This window comes from Poecilia formosa, unplaced genomic scaffold (assembly GCF_000485575.1).
Source record: "Poecilia formosa unplaced genomic scaffold, Poecilia_formosa-5.1.2 Scaffold5, whole genome shotgun sequence".
NCBI lineage: Eukaryota > Metazoa > Chordata > Actinopteri > Cyprinodontiformes > Poeciliidae > Poecilia > Poecilia formosa.
The window spans coordinates 725,686-737,820 of record NW_006799944.1 but is presented as its reverse complement, the minus strand read 5'-3'; the positions used below and the strand labels follow the sequence as shown (position 1 = coordinate 737,820).

At 37.6% G+C, this 12,135-nt stretch overlaps 1 protein-coding gene and 1 long non-coding RNA gene across 15 annotated transcripts in view; one reads left to right on the top strand and one right to left on the bottom strand.

The window, feature by feature from the left end:
- The window catches only part of mef2cb (myocyte enhancer factor 2cb), an 83,694-nt gene extending 79,650 nt beyond the window's left edge, over positions 1-4,044 (top strand). For all 14 annotated transcript variants that reach the window (XM_016676760.1, XM_016676766.1, XM_016676769.1 and 11 more), the window contains 2 exons: positions 484-619; positions 913-4,044. In XM_016676760.1, coding sequence (XP_016532246.1) covers positions 484-619; positions 913-1,261 — 485 coding nt within the window. In that variant the 3' untranslated portion in view covers positions 1,262-4,044. The remainder of the gene's footprint in view (positions 1-483; positions 620-912) is intronic.
- On the bottom strand, positions 3,836-10,729 carry LOC107837453 (uncharacterized). The gene is made up of 2 exons (XR_001663454.1): positions 10,215-10,729; positions 3,836-7,936 (listed from the first exon to the last, which is right to left on the bottom strand). It is a non-coding gene; the product is annotated as an uncharacterized LOC107837453 (long non-coding RNA).
- Between the last annotated feature and the right edge of the window lie 1,406 nt (positions 10,730-12,135).

Here is a 12,135-nt window from a genome sequence, read left to right as displayed (position 1 = left end):
AGTTTACCTTCCATCTGGATGGCATAAGTGAAATCCTGTTGGACAGCTGTCAGTCAGTAGGATTGTGCAGACATAACCTTTTAAAAATAAAAAAGCATTTTTCGTTCATTTTATGTAATATTATCATTTTCTGGGAACCAAGTTTTCATAAGTTATGAGCCACATTTACCAATATAACCAGAAATAATATTCTGAAATGCACCAATGTGTTTAATGTGTATATGTATATGGCATGTGATTCCTATTTTTAGAATTGCATAATAAAAAAAATATATTTGCATTTTCAGAACTAAGTTACACTTTTGAGGCTCTCCAAATGTTCAGTTGTAATATAACCTTTTAACTGCAGAGGGTGCTATAGCACTACTAACCGTCATGGAATAGGATTCACGCATTCTACCGGAGCTATTCACTTTTTACAACTTTAAGCTTTTGTAGTCTTCATCCTACTCTTTCTTTTCTCCCTCGTATGTTTGTGTGCAGAGTATTCCCTGAACAGCGCAGACCTGTCCTCGTTGTCTGGCTTCAACAGTGGCAGCTCCCTGCACCTCGGCTCCATGAGTGGCTGGCAGCAGCAACATCTTCAGAACATGCAGCATTCGGCCCTCAGCCAGCTCGGGTGAGTACAGGAGACTTACTCTTTAGGTGTTTGTGTTGTTGGGGAAAATGCATGATAACACATAGATAATTAACAGAGATGTTTGGTTGAGTTGCCACGCTAAGACTTCTTCACTGTTCTACATCTTCACTTGTTAGGTCAAACACTAAATGACACCTCACTGTTTTCACATGTGTGTGCGCGCGCGGGAGAGCTGACGGCATGCTTGTGTGTACAGAGTTGACTTTACAATCACCTCGTCTCTTGCTCTGTAATTCTGTAACCCCTTTGCCTTTCCTTTTTCCTTCCAACAGAAATTGCTCTAGCTCTCACTTATGTCAGGGTTCAAATCTATCCCTGCCCTCTGCTCAAAGCCTGCACATCAAGTCCGAACCTGTTTCTCCTCCTAGAGATCGCACCAGCAGCACACCAGGGGGCTACGGCGGCGGGGTGCCACCCAGTCAGAACCCCCAGTCCCGCCAGGACTCGGGACGCTCCCCCGTCGATAGCCTGAGCAGTTGTAGCAGCTCCCACGAGGGCAGTGACCGCGACGAGCACAGGAACGAGTTCCACTCGCCCCTAGGACTGGCCCGGCCTGCCCTGGACGAGCGAGAGAGCCCCTCCATCAAACGGGTGCGGTTGTCAGAGGGATGGGCGACATGATAGCTCTGCCGACACTCCTGGCTGTGCCCCAAGTTGCCCGGAGACCCTGACAATGCAGCATTTTGATGCCCCCAAAGTCAGCTCCCATCTCCTTGTCACGCACCACCCGATCCCACAGCCTCTCTCCTTTTATCTCTTTAAAGATGAAGGAAAGAAAAGGGACAACCCTTTTCAAAAAATGTTTTGTAATTTCTTTTTTCTTTTTAATTATTATTATTTACTTCTTTTTGTTGAGTGTGTGCGCGTGTGTGCGTATGTGTGTGTGTGTGCTTTACTTATTGACATTATATAAACCAGTGAGGGTGTTGTAATGGGCTTTTGGGGGGCGGGGGGGTGTTGGTTTGGATGGGGGATTTTTGCTGGGGAACTATGCATAAAATGTATTGAGTGTGGATAAAAGAATCACATGCATATATCTCTACACGTATTTATGTGTACATATATGCATATCATCATATAAAAAGAAGTAGTCAGGTACTCCGTCTCATAAAACAACGTACTTACAATTTGCCTCAGTGATGTATCATTAACTAGAAACAAAAGAATTAATTAAAAAAAAACAAACAAAAAAAAAAAAACAATAACATGAGAGTGAGTGTGTCCAGAGGGAGGGGGGGGGAAAAAAAAACAAAAAAACACCTTGCACTTGAGTTGGACAAAAAGTACGTGTGTACAGTATCAGTTTCATTGCTTATATTCCTTCTCCGCAGTCCTCCCTTGCAAAAACGTGTTAACATTAGATGATGTCATGTTGCAGGTTCAACGTATTTATGTAAATAGTGGATTAACAGGTGTGGGGGTGAGGGGGGGTTGTTGCAGGCAAGGGGTTAAAAAGTTGCCAGACATTTCAAGATTTATGAACTCAATAAATGAAAAAGCTATTATGCAACATTTGAAGGATTGTACAGGTAAACATGCAGGAACCCAATGCTAGGTGTTGATTTTTTTTGTTTTGGTCTCCGGTTAGAGGACGGAGTGAGGACCATCCTTCGATCTAAGAGCTGCATTGGTGTAATCATGAAAACTCGGGTTCTAGTATTAACTTCTCAGTATTGATGAACAAAAAGAAAAAGAAATGACAAAAAAAAAAAAAAAAACAATTGTACGATACACTTGCTTATATTTTCATATGAAAGGAATACAATGCAAAGCATTTTGTGGCTTTTTGTAGTTTCTATAAGCCAGAATGTGTTTTTGATAGCTTTGCTAATGAAAGAGGGATAGTTCACCCAGAGAAACAGAGAGGGATGGGGGAAGCGGGGGGATGACTGGGCTTTCACGCCCTAAGCCATGAAAAACAGATTGAGATCAAATGCTTTGCTGAACTGTTTTATCTTTGTAGAGGTTTGTTTTTAAACGTGTATTTCTAATTATTATATATAATAATGGTAATATTAAGAATCTTTAAAAAAAAAAAATCTGTGAAATTAACATGCTTGTGTATAGCTTTCTAATATATGAATATATATAATGATTTTTTTTTTTTTTTTGGTTTCTTAGTGAAGTTTCTATGTGCAGTTGCACATGTTGTCTGGTTTTTGTTTCATTTGAACTCTGAACAGTGCTGTTGGAGGGGGTTGTATTTAGACTAACTTTAGAAACCAGCTGGATTTGTGCAACACAGAGGAGATGGGGCCTGAATGCTGACAAAACAAAACAAAACAAAAAAAAATCACAAAAACAGTGTGCTTGTGGAAAACGTCCAGAGACTGAAACTGGAGATGAAGAGAAATAAAAGGCTCGATGTATTCTGCTCATCTCACACACCAAGAAATATGATGGGAATATAGTTGCATTTGTATAAATTTAGATGAATCACTGGGATTTAAAAACGATCAAATTTAATCCCAATAATCTCATAAAGCAGTTGTTTTTTGTTTTTTTTGACATTATACTAAAATCTCAGGTCTTCTCCAATCTTTAATGTGTTTTCTAGATGTTTGACAAAGCTCACCCGAACTGTACTGTTTCCTTTCGAATCATATTTACCTAATGCAACTTTGCAAATGCATCATGATGAATTCCCATTGACCATCATTATTATTTACCAACCTAAGCTGATTCGTCCCCTTGCGGTCTCCGCTCCAGTCTTCAAAACGCATTTCCACTTGAGGCCACTGACAGTTCAGCAAAAAAGGAAGAAACTGATCATGCTGGTATATGGGAAAAGCACAATTTGTTAATTTTAGATAAATAGTTGTTTTGGACTTTTTTTTTCTTCTTTTGTTTTTAAACAATGAAACTAGCCACATATCTCTCTCTGCCTCCCACTCCCGTATCTGCTGTCACTTAAGTGTTATACTATTTCTGTGTGCATATTTCATGCAGGTTCACAATGTTGTTACTGTATACAGTCTGTGTAGTCAAACGGGGCAGAGCCCCTGTAACGGTGTTCTTTCTTTTATTTTTCAAAACTTCAATACAAAAAAAAATAAAAAGCAAACAAAAAAAATACAGTTGGAAAAATAAATAAATATGATGTTTCAGGCAGCATAAAGTGTGGAGAAACCAAAGCCAGTGGCATTTCTGTATTGTAAAATCAACTTTTATTTTCACATCCATTATGTTTTTTTTTTTTTTTGCAAGCATTGAAAAAAAGATAATAAAAGAATTTGCTCAAATGTACAATTGCTTTTTTCACATTTCAAACACAGTTAGTCGGGTGTAGCTTCAGTTTTTTTTTTTTTAATCTGCTTGAACAGTTTCTCTGTTTGATCGCTCTTCTTTTCTTTCCTCTCCCTGTGTATTGCATTGCAAAAGGTTCATATTAGCAAAAAAAAAAATTGGGTTTTTGCTCAGAACCAAGAAATTCATCCAAACCTGTCACCGCTCCCTGCTCTAGTTTTAATAATTTTTTACCAAAGACAGAGAAAATTTGTAGTGTTGCCTTTTTATTTAAACACGTCTGGTGTAAGTGTCGGTACCTCAAAATTGACCTAAGCAGTACCTCAGCTGATTTTTGATAAAGTAACCTGCAGTGCAAAGGGGAGACCATTCAGCTGTACAGTCATGTGTATTAACTTACAAATGCTAAATGTCCTGGCATTTACACAGGACTCTTTGTTGCTCCACTGTGTTTGTGGTTTATTTAAGTTGTGTCCAAAAAGTAAAAAAAAAAAAAAATGAAAAGAAGATTTTTTAAAAAGTGTAATATGGTATAAAAAAAATAAAAATAAAAAATACTTCAAAGTCAGTCTTTAGTATCAATGTAGCTTGTATAAACCTGAAGAAAATGGGAGAAAGTTTGGAAGTAATGTTTTTTTTGTTTTGTTTTGTTTTGTTTTTTTTTTTTTTTTCCTGGAACGCAAGAGAGCGGCTTTCAGCGGCATAAGCTGGCCTTTGTCGCCACTTGAGACTAAGATGGTTTTAAATTAAATCACATCTCTGTAACTCAAGGGACTTGTTTCAGCTGTATGTAGTAAAATAAAATAAAATAAAAAATAAAAAAACGTGTGGGGATGGAGTCCAAGTCTCCTCTGCTTGAGGGAAAGGCTATTTGTATTTTGCAGAGATTTCAGTAAAGTTACTGGCTTTCTTAGTTATCCTGATGTGACTCGGTGTGATTTTATTGTGTTGGATTTGTTTCTATACATGCTTGTCTAAACGGTTATTCATTCCATTTAGAAAAAAACCCACATCTATATGATAGTATTCTCTGGGATTTTCTGAATAACAATGTCGACTGCTTAACACTCAACAATGGAAAGAGAGACTGCACTTTTTTTTATTTAAACATACATTAAACAATTTAATGAAAATCTTATTTTTTTTCTCACACTTGTAATTACAGTGGTGATATATTTTATTAGTGAAAAAGGTTTCTTGCAAATCAGAGAACATACACGTGTTCCTCATCAGGCAGAAGAAACAGTACATGGAAAAAAAAAACAAAAAAACAAAAAAACAAAAACAAAACACAGTTTGTGCTGGCTCAAGCCACGATTGGCTCATTGGATTCTAAATAAAAATATTGAAAATAATAAAACATAAAAGATAACCAATTATACAGGGAAAATATATGTCATCTCAATATCTGTTCCCATTGTTTTTTGGTCATGCAAATGATTAACACATAGCTTTAACACATAGCTGAAAATAAAGCAATCAGTGAGGTTAGCTCATCTGGGTTCTTATTGTGGATATCTATAATTTTCACATCACTGCATTGCTCATTTGTGAGCTTGAAATATAGTAGGCATAATCCGGAGAGTTGCTTCATAATAATGTGATGACGTTACAAAGAAGTCCTTCAAGAAATAAAGTTTAAAGAAAGAAAACCAAATGAAAAGATGCATTGAGCCTTCAGCTCTCACTTTTCTCTCAATTCCCTAAAATCTATAATATCATATATTTTAGGTGAACCTTTGGATGGTTAATATTAAATAGTGGTAAAACGCAAAATGCACATTTTATTTCAATCTTCAGCACCACATGGAAACTCACAGCAAGCTGGTAGAGCTCATTTGGTCTTCAATATAGTCATAAGACAGTATAGGAAAAAAATAAAACTGCCAATATTCTTTTAAACGTTTATTCTTTTTCTTTCTTTTTTTGACTTGTACAAATTAAATAAATTCACAGGTTCCGCTGCTGCGGCTTTATTGTGAAAAATTTGCCATTTTGACGTCATTGCATGGCGCTTTTTGAGCTTACATTATAATGGGCCTAATAAAGAGAACTGCTGTGATGACAATGAAAGAACAAACGAAAGACAAGAAAAGACGTGTCTTTTCTTTTGATGAACAAAAAAAATAAATCGTCAAAGGAGGACCCGTGCTAAATCGATAGTCATCTTTTCGTAATAGGTAAATAAAAAAATAATGAGCCTAGCTGAAAAGTAGCTTCGTTATGAGAAACCTGCAATGTTGACGTCACTGCATGCCGTATTTGTGATCTTACAATGCATTTGGGCCAATCAGGACAACTGATTAGATTGATGTGAAGACCTTACAACTACATCAGTGACCAAAAAAGGGGAAAACGTGAAACATTAGGAATAAAGACAAAAACAGGACAAAGATATGTTAGATCCTGTCTCTGTTTGTTCATCCCTTACCTTCAATTCCGTCTACGCTACAAGGAAACACGACACTTGCTTTGAACATTATCGAAGTCTTTTTTTTTTTTTTTTTTCATTCTTTGCATACAAAAGGCAAAACGCAAAGTACAAAATGTTTCAGTTTCTATTCATCCTATTTGATGTCAAGTGAACTAATAAATTGCAATTCATCGGAATTATCTCAGTTGTGTTATTAAATGCTCAATGGTGCGCAGAACGTTAACATTCTCTTATGAATCTGTTTTTTTAAAGGTAAATATAATAATACATAACGTTACACATTGACTTTATGTGTTGATCGCTGGTGAATCCTTCTCGGTTTCCATTGGTCACATTACACCGCTGGAATGCTCTCAAAAATAACGCCGTGTCGCGTTTTATTTTGATTTTTCGAGTCTTTGCATTATAGTTCGAACTTCAAATCGACCTACATAGTGCATGTAACGCAGCAAAGATTTAGCTGGTGGCCTATTTGAGTTTCTCTTAAAATTATGTAAGCAACAAAAATGAGAAACAGAAAAAAAAATATCTAAATAATGTAAACATGAACAAAAAGTAAGTCGCTAAAAATCCACTAAGCTAAATATTGTAATCACAACAAATATTACTGACAAAATGATTGCATTAATTAATTTCAAGTGCAGTTTTAACGGATAGTTTATTGTTCCACGTCATATTTGCATGTAAATATGTGATGCAATGTGAAATAATCTCAACAGTCTGAACCCCATTGAAAACCTCCTGGTTATTCCACCAAATATTGATTTCTGAACTCTTCCTGAGTTAAAACACAAGTGTTGTTGTTTCTAATTGAATACAAACTTGTTTCCTTTGTATTATTTGATGTCTGAAAGCGCTGCATCTTTTTTCGTTATTTTGACCATTTCTCATTTTCTGCAAATAAATAATACATTTCTTTGCTTGGAATTTCGGAGACACGTCGTCAGTAGTTTGTAGAATAAAATAACAATGTCCGTTTTACTCAAACACATATAAAAAGTAAAATCAGATAAACTGATCATTTTAAGTGGTCTCTTAATTTTTTTTACAGAGCTGCGTATAATTCGCTGCTGCGATTAACGAAATCGAGTCGTTTGTGGACCAGGTGGATTCGATTGAATAGTTAGAGGTCTTTCAAAGAAGAACACTCATGCAAAGGGAAAAACAAAACAAACAAACAAAAAAACATCTATCGACTAATAAGACTACGAAAATTAAAATGAACTGTTACAAAGAACAAAGTGCGCACACCTAAAAAAAAAAGTCCATCTCGATCCAGATCGCATTAATTTGCACAGCCATCCGCCTACTTGCTTCATTGGTAGAGCAGAGTGAACGTTTTAAAGCTAAAAATCAAGAACTAATTGGAGCTAAGACGACGCATGCACGAATGCATTAAATATTTCTTCTTTTTTTCTATCAACAGACAGGATTATTCAAGCTGCACGAGTCGTGGAAGCTGGTAACCACTATTCTTCCTCCACAGTGCGCATTCTCCAAGTTTACCACTAGATGTCACCATTCACCATTTAGTCATTTTCATCGACGTCGACTCTGTTTAATAATCGTCATGGTCGTCATCTTCATCCTCCGGAGGCGTTGCATGTTCCCAAGAACTTAAAAAAAATAAATAAATAAATAAAATCCTTTATGGCGCTTCATACGGTAGACGTAAAAGCAAGACATGCTTGGAGAGGAAGGTGAGAGCAAAATATGAGCAAGAGTCCCACATAATTTGAAAGACATTTGTAAGCCAACTTTCCATTCTACTAAATAATAATAATAATAATAATAATAATAATAATAATAATAATAATAATAATAATAACAATAATAATAATAATGTGATTTTTGGAATTCCTCATGGACTGTTATCCTAAAGGTGTGTGTGGTTGTGTTGTGGTGGTAGTGAAGGTTATTCGTGTACATTGTTTCCTCAATCTCAGATATTCCTCTCAAATATAGTCTGCTGACTGTATTTGAGAAGTTAGACTATTTTACTACACCATTTATTTTAATGAAAAACAACATCCTGGGCCCTATACGCTCTCCCCAGTGTCACATATTGCTCCGAAGGCTCATGTACTGAGACATAAAAAACGTCTTTAAATGTAAATGTGCGCACACGAATTATTATCTTTTTCTATTATTATTTATAAAGGAGCCCTTATATAGATGTCAAATTATAGCGTCTTGTTTCTTTCTCTCAAACTCAGAAGAGCATCTGTAAAGCAGTGCGTCATTTTATCTTTCTTTCTTTTTTTTCAAATTCACCCTCTCATCTTTAAGGAATAACTCGGTTCGAACAATAGGTGTGCTAATAACTTTGCAACAAAAACGCAACAAATATTTGAATTTAGTTCCTTCTACCGTCTGCCTCTTTACGTCAGCACATATTGCAGAGTTTGGAGGCTCACATCCGCATTTATTTTCTTTAAATGTAAGTTAGTGCTATTTTTTGAGGTTTAGTGGGATAATAATGACTTGTTACAACAAAATAGTCAGTTTGAATGACCTGAACTGATGCACATTATCAAGCCAATCTTAGACAACTGAATGAAATTGACATTGTTGCTTTTGTTCGGTTTTCTGAATTGCCTATATTTGTCACCATCATTGGTTTTCTCACGCTTTTTTCTTCCACTTATTTAGGCGATTGGAGAAAATTTGAAAGAGAACAAAAAATACAACGCCTCGAGCCTAACTCTGAAGTTGGGAATATTTGTGTTTTTAAACAGCATATTCTCAATTTGAACTCCCATAGAGCGACATTCGAATCGCCCGCTACTACAATATTTGAGAACAAGAAACAAGCCTTTATTTTTCCTTGCACATGTGGGGTTATCCAGATTCCTGTGGCTCTGGAGGTGTTTACGTGAGCCAGTCTGACCACTGGTGCTGAGCTTTCGAGCATTTGAAGAGCAAGGTTCAGTGACGAAGGGGAGTATCCTATAGGGGGACTGCTTCTGCCTATGGCAGAAAGAGGAAAAGTTTGCACTCCATCCATCAAAAGCGGCCTATATCAAGTTGATCTATGGTGTCGCTAAAAGCAGACAAGTCAGAGCTACAGAAGCGTCGGATTTTTGTTAACTGGAGGTAAGTTGGAGCGTTTTGTAAATTTAGACAAGACTGGAAACATGCAAAATGAGATACGATTTGGATAAGGGGGGGAAAAAAACTAAAGAGGGAAGAACAAGAATGAAAAGTAAATAATAATAATAATAATAATAATAATAATAATAATAATAATAATAATAATAATAATAATAGTTATACTAAATGTTAAGATCACACACAGTTATTATTTTGGATCTTCTCTCTCATAGATTGCCGCACTTGCATTTGCGCGCTCTTCCCCTGGCGCCCGTGTGCGCGTGCATGGCAACGCTTTAGACAGCCCGAGCAATTGGATCGTAAATGTCAATGCTGCGTCACTGCTGTTTTTTTTTGTTTTTTTTTACAGTCTGACCACGGGACTTTTTGTGGGTTATTAGTTTTTGCACAGAGTGTGCAGTTTTCTGCGTCTGTCTAAAGAAAAACCAGAGCTGCCTCTTCTCCCCTTCTATTGTTTATCCAGCCACCGGGGAGCTCTTTGTTCATGCATGCTGCATATGCATCGTCAATTTGCACGGAGACGTTTTTTTTTTTTTTTTTTTTTTTTTTTTATTTAATTTAATTTATTTATTTAGATTGGAAGACCACACATCACTATTTGTACCATCTTTTTCAGGATAAATAACAAAAATAAGGTTAAAACTAAACTAATCGCCGCCACATTGCATAATATTGAATAGTCATATTCATGCAAAAGAGGTCTGCCATTTATATATATATATTTATATACAATGCAAATCTAAGCACTGAATATGCATCAATATGAAAAACAATACGCACACCAGAGCCAAAGGCGTCGAGGAATTTAGATAGAATAGTCGGCGCGGATGGTCTCATTACTCATGGGCGTTTTTTCCCACGCAGCAGCAGCAGCAGCAATCTCCCGGTTCCACTTCTTCTCCTCTTCTTCATGCCTTCCTCTTTCCGTCCCGCTCGCGTTATGTGCCTTCTTGTTGGAACAAAACAAACGCAGTGGTCGCTCTTTCAAAACGGCAGTCATTAAAAAACACACGCACGCTGCAGTGGGTGTACAAATTATCCTCCGACTGCAGCCAGGCTGCACTGGCAATGTAGTAAGGAGGGGGATTTGCATATTTTGATGGGCTAATTGCCTTGATGTATTTAAATATGGCTGCACGCAGCTGATATGCTCGTCTACGTCACTGAACGTGCCCTCGCAGTTTAACTAAAACGTGAATCCAGGCGGCGGATGCTAATGGATACGCCTGCAATTAGGCAAAAAAAAGAGGGGGGAGGAGGAAAAATGAGAGAGTATTTGCTCTTTGTTTTGGTATTCATTATTATTATTATTATTATTATTATTATTATTATTATTATTTTCCAGGATAAAATGTGAGGATTTAACAAATTATATTTTGCAAGGAAGGTCGGGATAAGTTGTATTAGAAATAAAAAAATAAATAAAAGTAAACATGTATTTTTCTATGAAGATAAACATCGACAGAAAGACAATGTATTGTACTGACCTCATTTGAACTTTTGTTGAGTAAAAATTGCTTTTAAAAATTCGACTCTTTCCTCAAACTGTGTGTATGAGTGTGTGTCCAATTTCTGGACTCTGGTTATCCTTCCTATTAGGACACTTGCAGCAGTGTGACTTCTGGTACACTTAAGTCAAAGTGTGTCTTTCCCAATTTTCTTTCTTTTCTACTTTTGACTTTAGTCACAGACTTAGATTTTTCTTTTTTTTATGGGAGGGTGGGGGGAGAGGGGGAATTGCACGTTGCAAAATTATTCCCCCATATTTTGTCTGCAAAAACCGCAATAAATGCGTTCCGTTTGTCAAAGCGTGTTAGAGGAGCGCCCGCAGCAAATTCATTACCGCCCCGACTGCGAGGCTCAGATCGCAACCTGGTCAGGGGAGGGAGAGGAAAGGGGAGTGGGGTCCGAACAATGCTCCCTCAGTTCGTGCGTGCAACAAAAGAACCGAGGGAACTTGTTTTGGATTTCAGAGCACGTCCTCTACTCACAGAGAAGGATGGACTTTACACCCACCCCTCCTCATCATCATCACCTTCATCATCACCACCACCCACCCCCACCCCTCCTCCTCCCTCCTCATCCGAACCCCATTATCAACAGGGGGTGGGGGGGGGTGGTAAGAGGGTGAGAGAGAACAAGACAAAAAAAAAAAACAAAAAAAAAAACTTGCACACTCTCTGGGAGCTCAACTGTGCATACACTTTTCTATTTGCTGCTTTATGGGAAAGTTGTGTCTCTCCCTCTCCTCATCCCTCCCCTTTTTTTTTTTTTTTTTTCCCCTGCCCGTCTCTGAGTCTGTCATGTGCCTGGGATGTGCTCATGCTTTTGGCACAGAGCGGCCGTAGCGCGCTGCCTAATGCGGGTTACAAAGTGGCAGCACCAGTTTTAAAGTCTCAACCCCCTTAAGCAACCAACAAACCGACCAACTACCCACCAACCCAGCATGTTTAAACGCCTGGGATTTTTAGTCGCTCCCCCCGCCCCCCTCCCACCTCCAAGAGGAACATTTACCTACACATCATACCACGATACACACGGACCTCGTTGTTCTTCTGCTTCTGCCGCCTTGGACACTTTCTGATTCCCTGGCAGTCATCTGGCTGGACCGTGAGGAAGTAAGTTGAACTTTTAGTGGCTGGTTTGAGGGATGCGCTTGCACACTCTGGTGCGCAAAAAGTTAAAACGTACAAGAATGTGT